Source organism: Pyrgilauda ruficollis, unplaced genomic scaffold, assembly GCF_017590135.1.
Source record: "Pyrgilauda ruficollis isolate IOZ18807 unplaced genomic scaffold, ASM1759013v1 scaffold56, whole genome shotgun sequence".
NCBI lineage: Eukaryota > Metazoa > Chordata > Aves > Passeriformes > Passeridae > Pyrgilauda > Pyrgilauda ruficollis.
In genome coordinates, this window is record NW_024527266.1 from 625827 (window position 1) to 650412 (window position 24586).

General features: G+C 47.1%; 1 protein-coding gene across 2 annotated transcripts in view; it reads left to right on the forward strand.

Annotated features, from left to right (window-relative positions):
* Positions 1 to 590: 590 nt before the first annotated feature.
* Positions 591 to 24586, forward strand: part of BTBD11 (BTB domain containing 11) — a 162976-nt gene continuing 138980 nt past the window's right edge. For both annotated transcript variants that reach the window (XM_041481698.1, XM_041481697.1), the window contains exon 1: positions 591 to 1798. In XM_041481698.1, coding sequence (XP_041337632.1) covers positions 841 to 1798 — 958 coding nt within the window. In that variant the 5' untranslated portion in view covers positions 591 to 840. The remainder of the gene's footprint in view (positions 1799 to 24586) is intronic.

Sequence of the window (24586 nt, forward strand, 5' to 3'; positions counted from 1 at the left end):
GGATTCTTACGTGGCAGTTTCTGCTTGATTTCAAAACATCTTGTCTGTCTGATGAGATGTGTGAGTGCTTGCGCTCCCTGTCATTTGCTTATAGCAACATCAGAGAACTGCTGGTGTGAAAACCCAGTGCGGGCCGGAGCGGGACTCTAGCTCGCACGCCTGGGGAACGGCGTAGATGCACGTAGCAGAGCCGTGCCGCTCCCAGCCGCGGGGACAGAGGACACGGATGGTCGCACACTCCCGGCTGCCGGCGGGCCCAGACCCGCATTAACATATTTTTGCTTTGCAGCGCACAGTCCCAGCCCTTGAGGTGCTGCCTGCGCGGAGGTCGCAGCGCCGGCGGGCTCCGCGGACGGGCCCGGGACGCGGCGGGGTCGCCGGCGCCGCACATGCCGCGCCCCCTCCCGGTCCGCGCTGCGCGGCGCCGAGCGGCCCCGGGGAGCGAAGGGAGGCGCGGCCGCCGCAGGGCGCCGTCCCATTGGCCGCCGGGCGCACTGCTTTGCATGTCTCCGCCTTCTAGCCGTCCCATTGGCTGCGAGCCGGCGGTGCTTTGCATAGCCCCGCCCTCCGCGCCCGCTGGCCGGTGCTGCGCTGCGGTGCGGTGTCGGGCCGGCGGTGCGGCGCAGTGCAGGAGCCGGAGCCGGGCCGGCAGCGGGGCTCAGCCGGCGGCGGCAGCAGGAGCAGGGCGCAGGTAGCACCGCCGCTTCGCTGCCGTCTGGCGGAGCGGTGAGAAGCGGAGCGACCGGCTGGTCGCGCCGTGCCCGCTCGCTGCTCTCTCCCCCCGCGTTCCCGTGAGCCGCTCCCCGCCCGGGTCCCTCGGGTGCAGCATGAAGTGCGGCGATGGCCCGGAGAGGTAAGACGGCGGTGAGGACGCTGGAAGACCTGACGCTGGACTCCGGGTATGGTGGTGCGGCGGACTCTGTGCGCTCCTCCAACTTGTCGCTGTGCTGCTCGGATTCGCACCCCGCGTACCCCTATGGAGGAAGCTGCTGGCCGCACCTAACTGACTCCATGCACAGTCGGCACAACAGCTTCGACACCGTCAACACCGTCCTAGCGGAAGACTCCGAGGTGCTGGACTGCGCGGGGCAGCAGTGCTCCCGGCTCCTGCCCGACCTTGAGGAGGTCCCCTGGAGCCTGGAGGAGGTGGAGGCACTGCTGCTGCCGCCGCCGCCGCGCCGGGAGCCGCGGGCGCCGGGTGCCGCCAGCCCCGGGAGCCGGGATGCGGCGGCGCGGCTCTCGACCCTGGTGAGCCGGGCGCTGGTTCGCATCGCTCGGGAGGCACAGCGACTGAGCCTCCGCTTCGCCAAGTGCACCAAGCACGAGGTGCGGAGCGCCATGGAGATCGTCCTGGGCTGGACGCTGGCGGCCCGCTGCACGGCAGCTGCCCTCGGCGCCCTCTCCCTCTACAACATGAGCAGCAGTGGCGGCGACCGCTTCAGCCGCGGCAAGTCGGCCCGGTGCGGACTGGCCTTCTCTGTGGGCAAGTTCTACCGCTGGATGGTGGACAGCCGCGTGGCCCTGCGCATCCACGAGCACGCCGCCATCTACCTCACCGCCGGCACCGAGAGCCTCTTCCGCGACATCCACGCGCGGGTGCTGGCCGGTCCCGCCGCCCCGCTCCCGCCGCCCGGCCGCTCCCCGGCCGCCGCCGCCGCCCCGGCCGAGAAGGAGAAGGAGGGCGGCGAGGCGCCCCGCTTCACCCTGGAGGCGCTGGAGCAGACGGTCAACAACGACCCCGAGCTCTGGGGCTTGCTGCAGCCCTACCAGCACCTCATCTGCGGAAAGAACGCCAGCGGTAAGTGCGGCCGCCGGGCGGGACCGGGCGCCACCGACCACCTGTTGCGCCGGGCGGGCCCCCGTCCGCCCCCCCGGGCGCTGGGCGGGCCGCCGCCGCCGCCGCACCTGCCGCCGGGGCCGGGGGCTGGGGAGGGAGGAGCGGCGCGGCTGCCCCTGCACGGCGGTGCCCGGCCCGGGCAGGGCTGGAGGGGAGCTGCCGAGCATCCCCCGCACGGCTCTGCCGGGGCTCCGCGCCCGCCTGCCGCGGCGTGATGGGCGTGAATTCAGGGGCAGCTGGCTGGGTGTCGGCGAGGGCTGGCTGAGAGACAGTGGTTCAGAGCTTCAGTTTTCCACAGGAAATGGCAGAAGCGCAGCTGAGCGCTTGCAGGCGAGATCAAACTTTTGTTACATATGCAGTGGTTTGGCCAGCGATTGCGTGGTTGGCGCTGAAATGCAGTCTTTCTGGACAGATTTCATTCGTGTTGCTGCATGTTTACTCAGAGCTTGACACAAATGCAACACCGTGATGCATCAGCTTCCTGGGCATTTTTTCCCTTCGTTTTTTAAACGACGAATCTAATATTTTTAATAAGTTATCCTTCGGTAGAGTGGCATTCCAAAGTTGATGTTCCTTATTTCAGCTCCCTCTGTTTGTCAGGGAAGGGAAAATGGAACGAGACGTGTTTCAGGGAGGCAGAGTTAAAATAGGGTGTTTTTTTCATACCTTCTCCTAAGCGTGCACAGACACATGCAAACACTTTTATTAAGCTTAAATTCAAAATACCTGTCAAGCTGAGATGCAAATATTTGGGGAGGGGGGGTGTGGAAGAGGAAGGGAACTGGGAGAACAAGGGTAACTGGAAGCCTAGATCACGTCTCCAGATAAGCCTTGTTAAGTTGTTAAAGCCACAGAGGATGCATTACAGCTAATTATCTATTGTCTTAAGGCACCTGCTTTCCCATAAGAGACCCAAAGGAGAATGCCAAGTGGGAGCAAAAGAAAGGAGCAGATATTCCTCTCTGCTGTAAATAGATGTTGCTTAGTTCTGTTCCTCTGGTGGTTTTACTCCAGCAGTGGACCTCCTCCCCAGAGGCTTCGCTGAACCACCCCTCAGAATGCATCTGACCTCGGGGGCTTGTGTTGCAGGACCCCGGTGTGTTATTCCAGTGCTGGTGCAGGCAGGCATGGCTTCCCCAGGAGTGCCACCGTTGTTTTTTTCCCTGAGTCCTGCTGTGGTGCCTGTAGGTTTCAGATGGCACTGTGTTGCGTTTCTGACATTGCAGCACTGGCTGTGCAGGCTCCTGCCGAGCCTTTCATTTTGTTTTGCGGCTCTCTCTAACTCCCTCTGTATCAGCTCATTGGATTTAAATGAACTTCATTCTGACCCTCATTTATCTCCCTTCTAGGGGCACAAAACAGAGTTTTCATCTCCATTTTATTGTAGTTTTAGCTGCCACAAATCTCCTTGGTAGCTCAGTCCTGAGTTGAGCAAATAGCATTTTTCTAAGATGTTTGAATCAGACCCTAGCAAGTTATCCATTTTGTGTTGCCTCTCTCCCTGTGCCTACCTGCTTTCTATGCAAATGTCTATAATGTTGTTTTGCTTTTTAGCATCTTATAATACATAGTTTGGCATGTTAAATATATTTTTTTGAGTTACAGGTGCAAGCAAGAGCCAGGCCTTCTTACAGTAAAAGCCATTTTTTACTGCTGTAAATGTTTATTTACTTTCAATCCAAGGGTGTGTTGCCTGCTCTTAAGTACTTTCAAGGTAACTAAACCAGGCATTATACACCATTAAACAGATCAGTCTGTTTCTTCACCAGTGAGGTGTGCGTCTGTTTATATAGTCCTCACCATTTTGATGTCTTGAATGATCCATGTTTGCACATGTTTCCTTCTCAGGCACTTAAAACAGGTGGGGAAGTCTGGTCTAAGAGATTTTTTGACCAGCTTGAAACTGTTGGGGCCATCTGTGGCAGAAGGCTTGGATTGCTGGAAGCTGCATTTCTGTTTGGTGGCCTTACCACAAGTTCATCTTTCTTCTGGCCTCAGTACTTGAAACACCACGATAGCACAACTTAACAGGTAGCAGGCTTCTCACATCTCTTTGCACCTCTCCAGGAGAAGAGACAGGTCTTGTACTCTTGAGGTTCTATAAGTTGGGGTGTCGTTTCCCAGCTGGGTTGCATGTGAACACACAAGCACTGGAATCAGTGGATTTGGTCCATCAGGTGTGGACAAGAAGCAGTGGTGGGGTCCTTTCTGGAGGTACCATGGCCAGTGTGATTTGAATGAAGGCAGGGGATGGAAAGCAGTGCAAAAGCAGACTCTGTAGCAGTACCTTATCTGCAGGCATGTTTTTGTGGGAGAGGTACCTCTCATTGGGAGGCAAATGTCAAACCCTTGAAAAATTTCCAGGTGAAATTCAACACCTTAAAGTTCATCCAGACTGTGAAACAGGTAACCCATGAAGATCATGGGATGCAAGTATGTAAAGAACGTGAGTTTGTGCATGATGCAGTCCAAGATGGCTCTAACAGAGTTTGTGAACACGAGTGTTGGGGAAGATGGTCTGAGGATCTGCAAGACGCAAACCAGCCTTTCAGGGCTTCCCTTTAAGTTGTTCAGAGTGTTTAGTGGTTTCAGCTGAGATTTTTTAGCCTGATGTCATACTCAGTCATCTTGAAAGCTGCTGAATAAAATCAGTATTACAAGATAACCTTCTCCTTCCTATAAATGACGGTCATGTGCCTTCGGACAAAGATGTTTGAGCCGGTTCTTTCTATGGGCCCTTGAGCCTGCTGGGCTCCTTTTGTGTGTGTTTGGCCTGAGCTTGGACAACTGCCTCAATGGGAGCCCCACTCTCCAACAGGAGCCTGCTTGTTGCTCTTGCACGGTCAAAAGCCTGTGGATGAAGGTAGTGGCACTCCTTCATGTGTTGCAGGCAGCAGGCCATGTGTCCTGTGATAAGCCCTTTGATAACCTTACCTGTGGGACAGGGCAGGGATGACAAAGGCAAAGCAGGCGATGCCATCGGCAGCGAGCCTCTGGAGTATGGCAGCAACTGCTGGCATATTGACGGAGCTTATCTTTCTGATTACTATATCAGAAAAAATAGACCTTAAAAGCACTCTGAGATAGTAGTTTCCACTCTCCCCCCAGAATTTTAACTTCATGGCTGAATGAAAATGAAAAACTTTACGTTTGGGATTTCACTGATGCTTAAATGTTTCAATTACGAGCTTTGTCTGAACAGCACAGTGCACGTTTTACATCCTATAACAGTTGCATGGAGTGTTATTTCCCTTGGAACAGGGGAAGAAAAATACTGTGTGCTCAGTGAAAGGCAGTAAAAGCTGGCACCTCTGTGGTTTAAGCCATATTATTTTAGTTTCTTTATTGCTCATCAAACCCTTACTTTTATGCCAGATCTGAGAAATGCTTTGAGATGAATGTGCAGTTTCCCCAGGTATTGGATCCAATGCAAATCATTGGCGTAAATCCATGGATGTTGTTTTGTGAAAATTAATTTTTCCTGTTTCACTCTTTGGGGGTCACCATGTCTTTGTGACAGAACTTTTGGTGGGAGGTATGCAGCCAGGGAGCTGGGGGATCACAGGGTGGAGTTTTCTGTGGAGGAGTCAGCATGCACAACTCTGCCCTGTCTGTTTGTGTACAGCTTCTAAAAACAGTGATTTGGAAGCTACCTGCATCCCTGTGGTTTCTTCCTCTTCTTAATATTATTTAGAGAAGATCAAACTAGTTAGAAACCCAGGATTAGGTCAGGCTTGGCTGACACGTGTCAGCTAACCTCAGTGTAACCTCAGCCTCTTCTCCTAATTCAGGCGAACTAGGAGGACTCTGAGCAAATGAGCAGTACGAATATATTAGCACAGCTTAACCAAATCAATAAATTCTTTTCAATTTTGATTCATATGTATACATACATGTGTGCACACAGAGACCATACCCTCCTTTTACTGGCAAGCATACTGTTATCTGTTACTTCTCTTCTTTTTGCTGTAATTGAACCATTCAGGATGCCGTTATGGCCTTAGGGGCAGCGTAAAAATCAATCTAAAACTTATTTCAGCTAAGATGATAGGGGAATATTTGGGCACAAAATGGAATTTTATGCTATTTTCTTGGCCTTATTTTAAACTGTAATTCCAAGAATATCCTTCCCCCTCCACCCCCCATTATGTTTCCATTGTATTTTTTGCTGCTTAAGAAAAAAGGAATATAGTTGAAGTTTCTTATATGTGCCAGTATATTATTCTTAGAGGTCTTTGCTGTTTTGTTTTTCCATCTATTCCAGGGCACTTGAGGTTGACATGAGTGGTGGTGCAAAAAATAATATGTAGTTTTGCTTGATTCTCTTACCTGACAGCCTCCCAGGCAAACTTCCACACCCTCTTTGAACAAGTTGTGAATTTGTCTCCTCTCCATTCTGGGTGGGGAGAGGGGGTCAGATCCCCAAAGGGCAGAAGGTTTTGACTGTTTGTGGTTTGTGGCCAGTGATGCTGGTGGGAGCTGGGATGGCAGTGTAGAAACTAGGCTCCTTCTCCGTATTGGGGTGGATTGCTTTGACACCTGGTGTTGGCAGGAGTGGAACAGAAGGATCATCAGTGTGTGTGTGTGTGTGCTTCTTGAAAACCTCTGCTGCCTTGAGAGGACACCTTGAAAAGGGAGCAATGGTAGGACTGGGAAATAGAGACCCATTGGGAGGTTGAGGTTTGACTCACTGGGTGATGAAGGTTTGTTTCCCCTCTGGATGTTTTGATTCATGTAATTTGTTTCAGTTATGAGTCTAGCATTAAAAAAAAACCAAAAAAAACCAAAAAAAACCAAAACAAAACAAAAAAAAACCAAAAAACCCAGAAATGGTTATACTGGAGGCACCCAGGATAATCATAAAGCTTATGTTTGCCAATGTGATTATTCCTTTTGTCATGTTGGAAAGTACTTTAATAGCATTTATAGCCTTGGCCACACTAGGGAGTTTTCAGGCTGCATCTACATTACTTAGTTTCTGATGTAAATGAGGCTTTGGAATGATGATTGGAAATGTGATTGTGTACACAAGGAGCATGTTAGGGGAACATCAGTATAGTTTGAGCAGTATATTGGGTTCCTGGGTTTTTTTGCTGAGTGCTGACAGGCTTCATGTCGTTTTTCAGCCATCCTGTGAACTGATGACATAAGGTGCAGATGAACATTAGGGACAACTTTGCGCCTTTTCCTAGTGCTGCTGCAAATTCTCTCTCTTCCGCTGCTCAAAGTTAATAAAAATGAAAAAGACACCACTCTTGGTGTGTTGGTGTTTCTGCAGTGTGTGTCATACCAAGCAGTTGGTTGTCAGTCACAAACACAAACCTTCCACATTGTCCAGAGTAAATACATGGTAATGCAGTGGCTGGGAGCATCTACAGCCTGAACCCTTTCTCCCTTGCCTGGTTAGGGGTTGAGTTCTCCTGTCTCAGAAGTTAGAAAAAAAGCTTTATGGTCTTTCCCTCAGCTTCCCCCTAATGCAGGTGTGAAAGAAGAAAGCCCTGCTCTGTGAGATGACACCAAAGGAGGAGAGAGCTGTTTCCTGTAGCACATGGGCGTTGGGAATTACGTCCTCTGCCTGGAATAATTTCCTCTGGCCAATGTGTAGTGCAGAAAGAGTGGGGGGCTCCTTTCAGGTGGTTTGCTGAAATTAGCAGCTTTCATGCAAAGTACTTCTGTTGCTGGCCCAGCAAAAGATGTACAGGAAAAGCAAGGAGGGGATGGATGAGGGAGTTCATCACCAGGCTGTGTTTTCTTGCAGTGAGTGTGATGAGCAGCAGCACTGCCACGTCCGTGTCCCTGAGCAGGGTGGCATTCTGTGTACGTGTGGGGGCTAAAGTGGATGCTTGGTGGATGGTGAATCACATCAGTGCCTGTTCATTTTTCCTGTCTCCTCCCACTTTCAAGATTCCTGCTGCCTCAGTTTCCCAGGCTGGGCCATCATGTCCAGCTCTGGCAGTGATGCCTTCCTGCCAGTCCCTTTGTGCCAGCACTCCTGCCCATGGCTCTGTCTGCAGGCTGGTTTTCTTTGCCCAGGGTATAGGAGGCTTTAGCAAGGTATAAGAAATAAGTAGGGGCTATTTTCTTTCTTTGCTCTTGTCCTTGTATACTTGCTGACCAAAAGCAACATACTGCACCATCTCTGTAGAAATCTGTAGTTGTTATGTACCTGATAAGTGTTTTAAAGATTTCAAAAGACATTAAGTGGAAATGACCCCAGAGCTTGCGGGCCAGCCTAATAACCTCTGGTTACTTTGCTAGAAGTGTTCAGTTAGGCAGCCTGAAAAAAACACAGGCATTGTGACGGACTGTGCTAGCCAAATGGTCACATGTGGCTGGTTCTTGGTCTGCCCTTGCTTTCAGGGGTTTCCTACAACAAAGAGTTTCCATCAGTGGTCGCATTTGTCTGGCAATGCATAAGCTTCCCATTTTCCCAGAAGGTAACATAGTTATCCTAAGGGTGTGAGGAGATAAAATCTGATGTCAAGTCACTCCTTTTGCTTTCCATAGGGCTGCATTTCTCTCTTGCAAAAACAGAAGAGAGGAGGGCACTGATCAGGTGAAATGAGTCTGTGAGAAGGCTCATTCTGTTGGCTTGTTCTGACAGCAGGAGTGAGGGGCTTGTTCCTGGGAGCAGCTGAAGAAGGAGCCAGTGTTCATGTGGATCAGTACAGCAGCATGGATGGGGCACAGACACGCTGACACCTTGCTGAGGCTTGTCTCGGTTATTTAATTTAACCTGATGTGCTGATACTCTTGCATCATCACACTTCCTTACTCTGGCAGTTTGTGGGTAAGGAGAAAATTCTGCAGCATGGCTTATGGGACATGACCATTTTCTTGGGCTCCACTGAAGAGGTGCCTGTCATCTTGATGGTATTTTATCCTCTTTCTTGATTCTTAGGCTGAGTTCATAGGAAGCATAGGACCCTTTTTTGGTATAATTGTTCCTGAAAACAATCCAAGAGATTTTATAGTATGGTGAGAGAGTGTCCAGTGGTAAATATGTGGACCAGCTTGGAGGCTGAAAAGGTGCTCAAGAGACTCAAAGTTTCCCACAGGGATTCTCTTGGCTCATCACTGATAAGGAGAAGAATTTGTCTTTGATTTGGTTTAAACAATACTGGATGAATAATAAGGAACAGAACAAAAATTAGACCCTGTGTACCAAGAGACCTCAGGACAGGTGATAGCATGCCTGATGAATCAAGCTGACAGAGGTGAATAAGGGAAGAAGGACTTGTTCACCCCAGCTGGTTGCAGGTCACTTAAGAGCGTGGTGTTAGACCTGGTGTAAGTCCCTGTGGGCAGTGGTGTGTGCTGCCTGATGTTGGTGCTTGGTGGGAACTTGGCTGGCATGGCCCTTGGGACTGGGCTCTTCCTGCCATGGTGCTTCAGATGTTGATACTGGGATCTTCCGAATGATACGTGGGGGCACAGGAGGCAGATAAAGCTCTTTCTGTGGGGGTTTAAGGCAGCTGAAAGCGAAAGTGCAGGGAGGGATCAGTGCTGCAGGGTGTGTGGGAGGCGGCGGGATGCTCGCCAGGAGATAGGAGAGCACGAAGGCGTCGCAGCTGAGCCGCGAGGGACTGGTGATACTTCTGGGTCAGCAAATTCACAGCCTTACGTGGCTTTTCCAGAGCTCTTACGTGCATAGACCTTGCTCATGTGAACAGCACATGGACTCCACACAGCCATAGAGGTCTTGGGACAGGCTGGTGAGTGAGCAGGAGAACAGAAACCCCTGAAAAGATTAGAGAAGAGGCCTCTTCAAGGACCGGATTTCTGTCCTCAAGTTCTGTGGAGTAGCACCTGGACCTGCAAGAGTCTGAGGCTTTAAAATTCATAAAACCACCCTGTTTTTAAATTGCACTGCTATGAAATATTGCTCCCAGGTGGGGGAAGTGAGCGGGGCTGGGGTTGCAGCAGAGGTATGTTGAATGTATTTGCATTTTTGGGGCAGTTAAATAATGGAAGGAGACTTTGCATCCTGCAGTGTTTTGCAGTTTCTCTGGCCCTGTGGTAGTTTTGGATAAACACTGTTGGGCTGTAGTGCCTTTGCTAATGTGTTATGTTTGGCTGTGATCGAGTTGCTAGTCAGGGAAGGTTGGCTTTTTCTTGCAAAGAGCTAAGCAAGTCTTGCAAGCCTCTCTCTGGGATGTTACCCAGCAGGGGTTTGGAAAAACAGAGGTTGTGGTGCTGTGGGCCATATGTACTCCCCAGACTCCCCAGTCCTTTGCTCCAGATGAAGCATCTTCAGTTCTCTGTCACCTCTAAGAAGTGAATGTGGCCGGCAGCAAGGCAAGCTGCCACTGGGGAGGTGGGCCAGGTGCCTGGGGATGGATGCTGGACTCTAAGGCCTTCAGTGGGAAGTGCTGCCAGCAGAAATGAGAGAGATTTCAGAGGTCAGAGTCTACCCACTGAGATGCTTTTTTTTGTGGAGAATACTAAGAAGATTTTTTTTTTTTTTGTGTGTAATACAGGGGCATTTCTTTGCATGCCAGCATATCACAGAAATCGGTTTCATGAAATCATTCACTGTAAGTGTGAGTAGGTGTATCATTTTACTCCGGGTTTCCATATAGCAGAGACAGCTGCTAGGAGCTAGGTGCAGGTACCTCTGCTATTTCCCTAGGTGCTTATAAAATAAGGGTCACAGAACTCAGTACTTCAGAAAAAGTATCCCTGTGCTACTTGTGTTATTTAACTCCTCTAGTGCATGTCTTGTGCAGGGTGCTGTGTGATACAAGCTGTTCCAAAGGTAGTGCTAAACCCAGTCCTGTAGTCCTTGTTTGGACAACATTCCCACTGATTTTGGTGCCAAGGACAGCTGTCAAACACCAAGATCGGCTCTTGCATTTGGTAACAAATTAAAGAATTAACAATTAAGCTCCTGAGTCAAAGCTCTAGGCCCAGGCTTAGTTTTGCTTAAGATGAGCTTTTCCAAAACTGAAGATGAGTATCAGTACCTCACTGCAGATACTTATTCCTAATTTGAAAGGATTTTTTTTTCCATTGTTTCACTGATTAATGGTGTTCAGCTTGAAGATTGCACAGGCCTTGTGCTACCTGGCTCTAGCCTATTTCCACTGGCCCACATAAGAAAAATTCTAAAAATAGTCCAGCAGGGTAGGTTTACAAAAGTAAATTAGATTTTAAAAATAAGTGGTTCAGTTTAATTATCTGGCATACTCTCAGTGAGGAGGAGGAGGAGGAGTTTCAAAATATGCGATTTTTCTAACCTGGAAAAAACCCCCACCCCAAGCATAGCTGTCCCTCAGTAGTTAGGAGCTGCTGTTGCTTTGCTGTTGTGCTTTACTTATTAACTAGTTCTTCATTATACCAATATGTTCAGAAGAGAATTGCTTTGTGCATAAACTGTTTCTGGAGAATGAAGACAGTTTTGCAAGCTGAGTGCAGGGACAGACACTAGCAAGGTGCAGAGTCTTTTTAATGGAAAATACCTGCCTTTGGGAATGCATATGATGCCTTGCTTCCATCTTAAAGAGCGTGTTTGGTAGAGGATGGGTAAGACAAGGAGGAGTAGTTTGAAATATTCCACAGGATTAAATGTAGGAATGGCATAAACACCTGTGTAATGCAAAGGATGAGCTTAGGCAGCAATGTTCTTGCAGCAGAATGCTGGGAGCCAAGATAACTAAGTTGGTGACGTTGTCTGTCTGACACGCATCAGTGGTTAGACTGTGGTGGCTGGAGGCTTCTAAAGCAAGATTAAATACAGCAAGAGAAAAACACCCTAGCCAAAACTCATTCCTTCTTAAGTGTACAGATAGTCTAACTGATCTTCAGGAAGGATATATGGGGCTGTCACCTCTTTTCAGCACACAGAAACTGCCTATGCGTGGGATAATTGGCAGGTTTTATAAGGAGACCTGTGGTGATGAGAGCCTTCAAACCACCAGAGCAGATGAGGATGCTGATGTCTGCTGACTCTGCCTCCTCTGACCAGGGATGTCATGGGGAGGGAAAGGCAGGAGATGGACCTTGAGGTTGTGGAGGGACTCGAGTTACCAGGTGGGTGGGAGAACACTGCCTTATCAGGGCTGGTGATGTTCTGATTACAGGCTGTGTGAGGTGTGAGGCAGGACCTGGTGAGTCACAAAGTGTTTTCTGAGGTGTGTGGCTCGATGCTCAGGTGTCAGCCACTATTGCAGGTGACTTCTTTCACTGACTGATGAGACAAGGCAAGGTTTTCCTCTGGATGGGACCCTGTCCGCCACCTTTGTCAACCTGAGATCAGATGGCTCCGATTTGCCCAACCTAGGGCTATGTTTTGAGACTCCCTGGAAGTTTACCTGGAACCAGGCTGCGGCTGCCTGCTTAATAGGTGCTTCTCATGCAAACAGTGCAGACACAACTGCAAAACTGGCTACAAAGGTGGCTGCTGAGCAGATTTAAACCTGTAGCATTGACTGCTTGTGCAATCCATGTTGCATATTTCTGACAGTGCTGGTAAGACATTCCTGTCTGGAGTGAGAGGGTGGAGTGCAGACACTGGGGTCTTTAGCATTGGGATTTACACATTTTCTGGTCTGGTAGAGTCTGAGTTGGGTGAGTCTCTGGGAAACATCCTTTTTTTGGGGCAAGGACAGCACTTAGACAGAAGAGGTGTTAAGAAAATGAGGACTTGTTAGTTTACTTCTCCCCTTGACGGTGACTTGAGAAGCATATTTTGGGTGAGTTCTGTTCCTTCTTCCTTTAGAGGTTTGCAGTGCTGTTGGCATTGCACTGATATGCAGAAAAAGCTGTTGGTATTTAAACACAAATGTTGGCCACAGCATAAGGAAAAATTAAAACAATTCAGCACACCGCACAAAACATCCTCTGAGCCTGGAGTAATTAGTTCAGTTTCATAGCCTGATTTCCAGAAAGAGAAAGAACAGAACAAACAGCAGAAAAGATAATGAAATTTGGTGGGGGGGGGGCCCATGGGGGTTGTTTCTGTACAGTGATAGTCAACCATGGTGGTGTTACTTGGTTCAGAAAGAAGGCATTTGAGGATTCTGTGATTGCACCACGCAAGGGACTGAGTGGCAAAGTGGGAACTTGAGCAACTGCTGATTTTTTTGCATAGAGCCAAGATGCAAGACTGAAAGAGTAAATTTGAAGTTACTCTAAAGAGCCCTCTCCTTTTCCCAGCGTAGCAGGGGTTTGTGGAACTGTATAATTGCAAAGGAGTGGCTGGGAAACAATGTGCTTGGGTTATGCACATGGACTATTTCTAAAGATTATATTAATCCTATATTAATAATTGCAGAGGAAGTACTGGTTTGTGTTTTAGCCAAAGCTTTGCTTGGACAGCCTTTGTAGGCATTGCACAAGATGTGCAATGTGGGTGTTGCTGCCCTTTGTGCTGCAGAGCCATTCTCTGCTGATGGGCACTGCAAACTGAGGCTGCTTCCTGCAGTATCACAGGAATAACCTTTATTGCTTTCAGTAATCCTGTGAATGAGTAAGAGCCTCAGGACTGAGTGTTCTACTGTTCTGAGCTCTTTTCATGATCACTTCTCTAGGTTTTCTTTTGCCATTTTGACATGGGCAACTCCTCCTTCCCTGTGTTTCATACGTGCTCTCTTCATTAGGAGTGGTGACCTTCTGGATACTGCTCCTTTGCTTTCCCCTTAAGTTCAGAGAAGTTCAGTATTTACATAAGCAGCTTGCTTGCTATTTTACTGCTTTCTGGCATAATCTCTCTCGAATGCCTTTCTGAAAATAGTCTGTCCAAGTAAAAATATGAGGTAAAAATATTCACTGTTGAAGCGGAGTATTTAGAAATAGCTGTAATTTTGAGTTGTATCATATAAAAACCCAAGCCTTTGCAGTTGATTAGGGACAGGTGTTTTAACATCTTCTGCAGCTGTTTTTTAAGTTGCTAACTGGAATTTTTGACCTACTGGAAAAAAAAAACCAAAAACAACCCTTACTAAATTTGGTATCAGGGCTATAGCCCTGTGAACTTAGTGTAAAGCAGAAAAAAGGATGCAAAGCACCACTTCATTACACTGGATTGTTGCATCAATAATGTAGTAATGTAATTTCTTGGAGGGAAAAATAATGGGCTCTAATGATGTGACCAGTGTGTTTACTGATACTGTAGCACAATTAATTGTGGCTTTCTTGCAATTAAGTGCTGCAAACAATTTCTGTTAAAACTGGATGTAGGGCATTTGAGCTCAACTTCCTCTATCCAAGGAGTTTGTCCCTGCTTGTTTGGGATTATCCACAGAAAAATAAAAAAAATGTGTCTCATGGTGGGAGTGGGTTTCTGTGTTCATCATGTAGTAGTGTGCCAGAGGCTGTTGCTCTGCTTTCTGACACCTGTGTTTTGTGACAGCTGTGGGGACTGACCTGAGGGAAAAGTGCCATGGAGGGGCTGTGGACTTCAAGGCTTTGCCTGCATATGTTTCCCCATGGGATTGTGGAAAACAGGAGTGAGGTCTAGGTGGAGGTCTGTCATCTTTCTGACATCACTGATGGATTTGTCTGAGAGGCTGGTGGTGCTTGGCTGAGTGCTGTACCCTCAGGTAAAGGTTTGATCTCACTGAGAAAAGCAGCTGGTGGCCCCTTTTGTGGTATGACGGGCTGCTCAGACCCCATATCAGGATGGGCTGCTCAGACAGTGAGTAGTCTCTATATTTTATTCAATTGTGGCCAAAACGCAGAGGTGGGGATTGGCTCCATGTTTGGGTTGGGTTGATGAATGCTGTTTCTATCTTTGTGTCATTCAATGCAGTCCTGTGTTGCTTCTCCAATGCCTGACAAAAGTTCAGCTTGCTGCCAGCCTTCCCTTCCATGGGGGAAAATGATGTAATCTCTCCTAAATCTCTAGTTTCCACAACACTTGGAGTTGTCAGTGGCCATCCCTAGTGCTGTAGTTGTTGTCCAGATGGGGTGCAAATCTGCCCCTGAGCTGCAAGATTACTGGGGGATGGTGGAGGAACAGGCAGGCATGTGCCACCATGTAAAACTCATTTTCTTAGAAACGAGGTAAGAAATGCAACTTCTCATTTTCCAAGGGTTTTGATAAATGGGTCTGCCTGCCCTCATTCATATTTCTTGTAAACTCCCTGAACAGTCAGGCTTGTGTCAAGTATAGAAGACAGAGGCTTACAGGAACTGCAGCTCTGGCTCCTGACAGGGTGGGTTATAGGCGCTGCCAAGGATCCTGGTATCTTTGGCAGGCAAAACTCTGGCTGGTTTTGTATTGGTGGATTCCAAGGTGTTTTCCCACTTTCTTTGCTATGTACTATGGATGGGAGCAGGGACAGAGAAAGGAGGCAATAAATTTCTCAAAGTACTTTATAATGCACTTTTGCCCCCCACTTTGAAACTGAATACAATGTTTATGAAGAGAATTTAAGTGACAATTTTCTGTTGGAAGATTTATTCAGTGATATGAAATGAAAGAATTTGTCAGTCTCATCTTTTAATTTGTTACAAAAGAGCCAAAAATGATACATTTAATCATTTTCTAACCACACACTTTCAAAACTCTGTTTATCTGATCTTTTTACCACAGAGGATAATTGGCTTACACAAAACTAAGTATTTTTCTGGTAGCCGGTTACTTGCTTTTAAATATGTATGTAGCAGCTTTTCTTTAAAAAGGGCTGTGCCAGGGAGAGGTCATACTTCAGGTCATACAAGTGACAGCGAGCATTTAAAAAATGGGATACTGCAAGTAGCAGAGAGAAACAGTTGTGGCTCTCTGTGTGCTGTGAGCTTGGGACTGGCACTAACTGGGAAGATTTCCCATTTATTTACCTGAAAAGAGGAATTCAGCCTTTCACGGGGATTTGCAGGAGTTTTGCTGGTAGCGCTTTCTGTTACTAAACACTTGGCTCTACCTGGAGGTGCTATGTACAGACAGACATTTAGTGTGCTGTAGACTACCTGCAGATATACGTCCCCTGGGGAATGGCAAACTAATGGTGATGGTGAAGCTTCCTCCCTGGGAACAAGGGGAATCTTCTTATGTGCCTGGGCCATGGGCCAGGCTTATTTTTTCTTGGATTTGCTACATGAATTTGGTGTCAGCTTTCTTCCAAAGAGTACAGAATTGTAATTTATTTTATTTATAGAGTTGTGTGATTTATACCCTGAGATATGTCTCAGTGGTTTCAAATTACAGAGAAGGATGGAAATACTGGCTGATTTTTTCCCTTACCCTCTCTATAGACTTTGAGCAGCAGGTCCAAGCCTAAAACTCCACAGCTGGTAATGAGAGCACAATTTCGTTTCATGGCCTCAAGTATTACTGTAAACCTTCCCGAAATTTCTGCTTTTAATATCTGGTGGTGTGCTACAATGACCTTTCTTAGTCTTATCATTAGCGTCAGAGAGAGTGTCTTCAGTTTCGTGTAGGTAAATACATCATCAGGCTGATCTAGTGGTTGAAGAGTGGGAAAAATCCATTGAAAAAATGAAAGAGAAAAGAACTCATCCACCAAATAAGTCTGTAACCTGGTATCTGCTTGAGTTATTGAGAGCTGGCCTAGATGTATGTACTTGTATTAATCACTGTGTTTTACTGTGGTTTCTGCTCCTGAAGTGTGCTTATTGAGAAAAGCATCTTATATTTGAACTTTTGTACAGTACTTCCCTCCTTAGACAATTTTCAGTGATACCAGCCCTTGTGTCTGAAGCACTGCTGTTAATGGAAGCTCTTGACAGAAGCTGCCAATGGAGGCTGTCAATAATACTTTAAGTAGTGGCTGGTGGGGACATTAGGAGATAGCATATCACTGCTTTGGCATGTCACCCATTTTTAGGGGCAGCTTAAGGATGGTATCCAGATACAGCAAATACTCTCCAGTCCGTTTCCATCAGGTTGCCCAATGCCTTCTCCTGGTGAATGCAAGTGATTTTCTGACAGGGAGTCATTTGAGGCAGTCCTGCTGCCTCAGGGTGCTGGATAAGCTGTCAGCTAGTGCCAATTTGCCTCTGTTTTACATGTGTAAGTGTAGTGTTGGGAAACACCACCTCCCTGGAGTGTGTATCAACCAACCTTGTACTTGTGCAGCTATTTCAGTCTGGGGATGTTGAGGCTTGCTGTCACCTCACTGCTCACACAGGAGAGCACCAGTGGCAAGTGCAGCTGTAGCCATCTAGGGAAGGAGTTTGATGCCTCTCATTTTGGTGCAGCAAGAGCTGCCTAACTGTGGGAGCTTTTTCCCTGACTCTTGGGAAGCTGGAAGGGATGTAAAGTAGGGGTAGGTGCTGCGTTTGCATATGGAAATGGTACATCTCCTGGCATGCTCAGCCTGGCTCACTGCCCTGCACCAGCCCTGGGCTCTTCCAGGTGAAAACCATGCAGAGATTCTTGGGAGTTGGGGTCTCTGTGCTCTCCTTTTTCTTAGCTGTGAGTCTGGGATGTCAGTGGGCTGGTAACGAGATGCTCTGTTGCTTTCTAGCTCTCTCTCTCTCTGTGAGCAGGATGCCTGGCTTTGATCTTTTCAAACATGGTATCATGGAAGTCTAGTAGAAACTGAAAGCTTAAGTGCTTTGACATTTTGATCTCTATTGCAGAGCCAGACCACTCCTTTTAGCCCTGTGCACTGTGTAGACCGTCAGTTCTGAAGCCTGTTTCCAAAGACTTGGGGCCAGGAGGAGGGTCTTTGGAAGTCCCTCTGCTCAGAGGTGACCTTTGCTGCCAGCACCATGTCCCCCAGCTCGGCAGTGCCGGGAGGCTGGCACCATCCCATGGGAGGTTCTTAGGAGGTCTGTGAACTCTGGATGTTTTCCAAGACTGTAGCAGGGCCTCTGTGCAGCAGCTGGTCACATTCGGAAACTCTGCACCTTTTTATGGCAGCAGCGGGAACCAGAAGGCTTAACAAGTCCTGTTGGCTCCTCCAGAGAAGGAAGGAGGGATTTATGGTCTTTAAATAAAAGTAATAAAAAGCCAAATACGTGTTCTGACTTGTGTGAAGCGAGTGCCTAAACTTGGAGGAATCTGAGGGGAGATATATGCACCTTATGTTGTCCTGCATGTGAGTGACTGCTTGAGAGAAAGTAAGAGTTAGGGGAAGTGGCAAAGAAGGGTGGATCCCTGCAGGAACAGCAATTACCATACTGTGGGAACACAGGACACTGCCCCTTCTGTTCTTGCACATGTGCACTGAACCTCAAAAGACATCTGGAATCTGAACAACATTTCAGGCCAAGACATCTATCCAGAAAAAAAAGATACATGGAGAAGGGAAATAACCTTGCTTTACTGAGATGCTGCCATTTAGGTGTCAGGATCAATACCTGAAGCAGCACAGGCAGACTCTTACCTTGCAATGTATCATTTTTCCTTTCTGGAAAGTGCATGTGCTGGATGAAGGGTATGTACCCTTTGTATGTTTGCATTGCAAGGATCCAAATTTGACTGAAATTTAAATGTCCACATTTGTATTTGCTTGCTGCCTGCTAGCCAGCAGCACTGTGGAAATGAAGAGATCTGTTTGACCAACTAAATTGAATTTCAGTTTTGGTTGCTCAGGAACACTGCTGTGAGTGGCTTTCATACTGACTCAGCACCCCCCCAAAATGTGGGTAGCAGATGTCTTAGATCACTTCTTCAGTGGGGCCAGCTGTTGATGTGCCTCAAAGGAAAATACGCAGTTGTTCATTGCATGGGTTTGGCAAATGATACTGTGCTGCCCACATTTGAAAACCTGGCTCAGCATCCGCCTCCATGGTTGGTGTGCAAGGTGTTGATGGTACCTGAGGCGGTGCTGCTCCACCGCCTTGCAGGGTGTGAGCTGGTACAGAGTCAGGCCTGTAGAAGGTACAATTGTCAGCAGGCAGTGAGGGTGCACTGTGAATCTGGAATAGTTCTGTCCTTGCAGTATTTCAGTGACGTCCCCATAATTGCTTCTTTAGTTGTTGTAGATGTTGGGTTTGTGTTCTGTAACAAAAGACAAGGGAAGCAGGAAAGAATGAGTAATGTTCCTGTGACAAAAGCACTGGCAGAATTCCTGTGTGTGGAGTGAGTTCTGGAGGCTCCTTACAGTCCTTCTCTTCTGTCATCCTGCACCAACTGAACTCCATGGGAATTATTTTCCCTCTCTGTCTTGCTCTTCCTCAAGTCTGGCCGCATCTTGAGTCAAATAGTCCCGTGATTCGTGACAGGATGGTGCTGGGCTGGCCACAAGTCTCTGCAGTTGCAGTTACAGCAGGTGATACGACATTAGGTGCTGCCCTCTGCCACGTTTACTCCTCCCTTTCCTTGTCCGTAAGTCAGGGCTAGGTTGAGTTTGAGACTGAAACACAGAACGGGGGGGATAAAACCCTTCCACCGATAGGTAATGTATCTGGGGAGCAGTGTAGTCAAACCCCACATTGTATCTGCTGCATGGCTCTCCTCCCACTCCTTTAAGGGTGCCTGGAGGGAAGGATCAGCTTTGCACGGTGCCCAGGAAGGTTGCAGCAGATCCATTTGGTGTTACAGAGCTTCAACAGTTTTCGAGGCCGATTGCTTATTTTTTACCCATGTATGTGCTGCAAGAAAGGAAAAAGGTTGGCTTCTGAAAGGCAGACATTTATTTCTGCTGGTGAATTGTCTTCCCAGCACCTCTCTCTTGCTTCAGAGTGTAAACAGTGGAGGCAAGAGCAGTGTCAGAAAGCTTTCAGTGGGTGCAGAAAACATGTCCGAGTGCCTCCCGCCGTACTTGGCGGTAACGGGAGCTGCCGTGTTTGACTGGAAGTGATAGCGGCAGCTGCCTCTCCTGGTGCTCCCGTGGCCATGTCCCTGCTGCAGTCATTCCTACAAGGCACTCTGTGACACGGCCTTTTGCCTGCAGCACTGCTGTGCACCTTCCTAGTGACTCCCAGGCTCTCCCAGGGAGTGGCCTCTTCACAGGGCTTCTGCTTCACTTCTGATTTTGGATTGTGTAGTTTCATTTAAAATCCACAGGCTTTTTCCACAGGCGTGGAAAGTAGTGGGGCTGATTTGGGATTTTTGCCTGAGGCGCAACATCCAGCCTGAATGTTCCTTGACTGTTGCTGTGATGTATCCTTCGAATAAATTTCTTAAGCTGAAACTTTTTGTTGTGTTGGGAAGTCTAACCTTGTGCCTGCTTCACCAAACAGGAGGTTGCTGGAGTGACAGCGTAACTCACATACCATGCATGGTGCAGCGTGTCACTAATTATTGTATATTGTACATTTCATATATTCTGACTTGCATTTGTTGCTGATTAGGAGTTACTGTACTGCTGGTGGTCTCTGGTGTTCCCTGTGTATCATCCATAGGGCAAACATCTGCCAGAAGGTGCTGTTTTTCCCAAAGAAGATCTAACAATTCATCTCCCCCAACCACCCTGCAATTCCCCCAAAGTTTCCTGGCTTCACTGTGAAATGCCTGCAGGCATAGCTGTGAAGAGTTACAGGCAGCCAGTGTTGCTGTGGATCATGACCTATTGCAAAGGAAAGTTGGGAGTGCTAGGTGGTGCAGTCCAATCTTATCAAGAATTAAAAGAGGTTTTGAGAATAGAAAGTGGGTGTGGGTTTCAATGGTGAATTCTATGTGACCTGTAAAGTGCTGTAAAAATGGAGCTGTCCCTTTAACACTGTGCAGGCAGCAACAGGAAAGGGAGCATTTAGCCATGTACTTAATTTCTTTCTTTAAACCTCTGAAGCTGTTGGAAGCAGCAGCAGTGGGCTGTCCTCACTGTACTGTGGTGTCCTGGGATGCCCTGATGTCCCTGGTACCCTGCTGGGTGATTGATCTATCCCATACAGGTCCTGTGTGGTGGTGATAGTGTATTATGAGGTGGCACAGCCTAACATGGGCTATGATAATGCTATTTCATATCCTTTTGAGGTAATATATATATAAATGTTTTTAGAAATTGTGTTGCTCTTTTAGAAAAAGTGTTGCTCTTTCTAAGCAGTATTTTTCCATCCTTTCCAAATCCATCATTTTTCCAGTGTGTGGAGAGGTAAACTGAGTGGAGATAGTTGCTGTAGCCATATGGGCCCCCAAACCAAGCGGATGCACTCCATAGTCTGGTTTTCCAATTTTTGGATGTGTATCAGTGCTGCTGAAAATAGTTTTCTTTAGATGCTCTTGCTTCTGCTCCTTTAGGATGACAAAAAATGTGTCCATAGCATTTAGTAGCTTTTAACTTTTGCAGTTTGGCTTCTGATGGTTGAGTTGCCTTAATTTTCTCTTGATATCCTATCTTGTACTTCAGATAGGATGAAACTTGAGGTGTGCAGGGATGGGAGGGAGTTGCAAAAGTTTATTCCTAACTGTGGCCACAAAGCTTCTGATTACTTAGATCTGCTAAGTATGGTCTTAGGGGTTAAACATAAACTTTTAACATGTCTAACATCTGACTAGGCTTGGGATGGGGAGGGAAAAAGCAGATCACCACTACAGCACCAGTGGAGGGGATGAAAATAGGATAAGTGGGTTTTGGCTCTACTTTTACTTACTTTTGTGCTTCATAAATGGTTGCTGAATATATGTTGTGCATGATGTTACCTCAGAACCTCAGGACAGCATGCAGCTGGGTAAAAGAGCACAGTGACCATCCTGAGAGTCCGTGTGCTGTCACTGGAAGATACATGCTGATACAGGCTCAAAGTTATTAAAACCGTATTTCCAAACACTTTCCCTTCCTCTTAGTGCTCTGCTTTCCCAGCCCTGCAAGAGCCCCTGGTGCTCGCCAGAGCATTGGAAATTTGCAAAGATACAGGACTATAGGATATAGGTCAAGGCTGATGGGGTGGGGTACCCTCCTCCTGCAGCTCCATTGGCGCTGTGACTGGTAGGACAGCCAGTGCCGAGGCTCCCTGTCACCAAAGGACCTGGATTTTGGCATCACAGTGAAGGGATTTCTTCCTAGCATGTGGTCAGTGTCTTGTGCATCACCTGGCATTGTTTCTAGGCCTGCATCGTCCAGTGACCTGGGAAAAACCCTTGATGGTTGCTCTTGGAGAAGCAGGAGTTCCAGGGACTTCACTGACAACGGAGAAAGGCAGCTAAAAAGAGATGTGGGGAACAGCCCAGCTTTTGATAATCCCTAATTAAGCCACTTGGCACCAGGCTGATACCCAGAACTGCTGATACCCAGAGCAGTTGGGAATAGCCTCTCAGGAAGGCCTGGGACTTCCCAAGGAGTCACATTAAGGATAGACATGCTGCAAATCCCCCCACCCCCAGCTGTCAGAGTGGGAATGCCTGTCACCTCTGAGCGCCGGCGTGAGGGATGGAGGGATTTTCATGAGGGCGTGAACTCCATAAAGAGTGGGTGAGCCTGAATAAACTTGTTTTCCTGATCCTGCCTCTACAAGGTAATCTACCTTTTAAAAACACTAAGTACACGACGGGCACTTGTAGTTACTTTTCCGAGGAGCAGAAATGACTGTGTTGTGGGCCCTTTGATCAGACCTGCTGTGGCAGCCCTGGCTAGGCTTTGAAATCCCCTGGAACTTACCAGAGCTATTGAGCAGGTCATGCATTAGCTCTGGGAAATGCCAGGCGTTGGTCTTGCTGTCAGTGTGTCCCTTCAAAGCCAAGGGTGGGGTGGTGTGCAGGACCAGTGTGTGTGTTAAGTCCCACTTATGAGGCAAAAGGATGTGCTGGGTGTGATGGGGAGTTTTCTGAAGTGAGCAGCTCTTAATTATAGAATTATAGGATGATATGGGTTGGAAGGGACCTTAAAGAACATCTGTTTTGACTGCCTTGCCATGGGCAGGGATAATAATGATGTTGCAGGGAGCTCTTGCTTGCTGGTGTGTTATTAGGGATGGTTTATTTACAAAGTACCTCTGCAGGCAGTGCAGACAATGTCAAATAAAAAGCAATTTTGAGGTAGGGTGCCAACAGAGGAGCTGTTTGGTTAAGTACCAGGAAGTCTGCACCCTGGCAGCTTGGTCTGATACTATTTTACCATAACCTGTAGAAATCTTTATTTGAAGCTGTTCAGGACTTTTCATCTATTGTGTTTTATCCCCCGCTTCCCACCTTGTTGCTAAATATTGCTATTTTTCAATTATGCATTAATTGTCTTCACATCCTCTTCTCTCCCTGAACTATAAACAGATTTCCCCACAGCCCCTGTGCTTCCTGAACTTGCTGATCCTCTTGGTGGCATCTCCCCACTTGTGCCTGTCTTCCTCCTCCCATCCCCCCTATCCCCCTAAACCTGCAATATTTGACACAAAAATTTTGCTTTTGGGAGGTGTACATGTCAGCCTTGGCTTCCGGCTCCACGGAGCTAAATCCATAGCAGCAGGTTATCCAGGTTTACACTGGTGTAGGTGAGCAGAGACTTCCCCATTCCCTCTGTTTTTGTGGGGTTTTTGTTGAAATCTGTCTATTCTTCCATGTATGTTTCTAATCCCATAAGAGTAAGTAGTAAGGATTGCTTAGTTAAGCTAGGATTCATTCCCTCCAATACATCTTCATGTTTGGAAGACATTCAGGTTTTTTTGGGCAGAATCTTTCTTTATTGAACTTCGCTTTTACTAATTGTGCTGGTTTATCTTGTGAATAGTATTTCTTCTAATAAAGCAGTTGATTGGAATTTCCTAACTGTGTCTTAGCCCATCCCTGTGTCGTACCTCTTTCCTGCAAAGTGTTTATGTCCAGACTACTTGTATCTTGCTGGTTCTGCATGAGCTCCAAGACTGCTCAACAGCAGTTTTATGGCCTTGGTGTATATTTGTTTTCTTTAGATCCCTTCTGTGCATGTGATTTGGTCTTACTGAGTTGTAAAGTGGTAGGCTAAATTTATCCCTGAAGTCCATTGGCTTCAGTAGATGTTTGCTATAGAAGGAATTTGGCACATTGATTAAATGGATATACTTTCAAATTTCTTCTTTTTTTTTTATTTTTCCAGGCTTCTCTAAATAATAAATTTTATCTCTTGTTAAATACATTTGTGTCCTTCGTAGAGAACATATAGGGAAATAACTATTGAGTGCTTCATCCATCTGGATTCTTGTTATGTGATCCCCCTGCCTTGTTGAACAATAGACCCATTCTCTCCCCTATATTTTCTTAAGTTATATTTATAAAAACATATACCTGTTTCCCATTACTCTTTCAAGCTAAAAGCAAAACAAAAACCCTACTGTTTGTTCCCTTAACATTATACCATATAATGTTTTACCTCCAGAATATATTCAGACTTTTAACTTCTTTCCTCTCTCCTTTCTTTTCTCATTTGAGAAATGAGCTTGCTTCATGCCAAGAGCTAGGGAAGCCATTTATTTTGACCCACTTGTTTCTCTCTAGCAATGGAATTGCTTTCACATGTATTTCTTCAGGTTAGCCTTCAGGATATCCCATCCTCTCCATTTTGAAACGCAGGTCACTGTTTTCTCAGTTTTTTTAGTTGAAGATAAATCTGTTTTCCTGAAGAGAGATTGCAAGTCCTTTCCTTAGTACTCGGTTCACGTAGAAGGGTCACCAAGATTTCTCCTCTGGATTTTTAGTAAACACTTTCCTTCTAGAACCAAATTTAGCATCACCTCATGTCTCATTGCATTTCCCATTGAAATGTGTTATCGTTACCTTCACAGTTCACAACGTCCTCTGACCTATATATTACAGAATGGCAGGTCTTTCCCAAGAGCTAGCTCAGCAATTAAAATTTCCCACTGGCACAGATGTTTAAGATAATAGGACATAATATATTTATATATAGAGAAAGTGAGAGAGGAGAGAGAATACTCCTGCGTTTTTCAAAGCAGTGTACAAACATTAGCTAATTAACCCTAATAACAGCT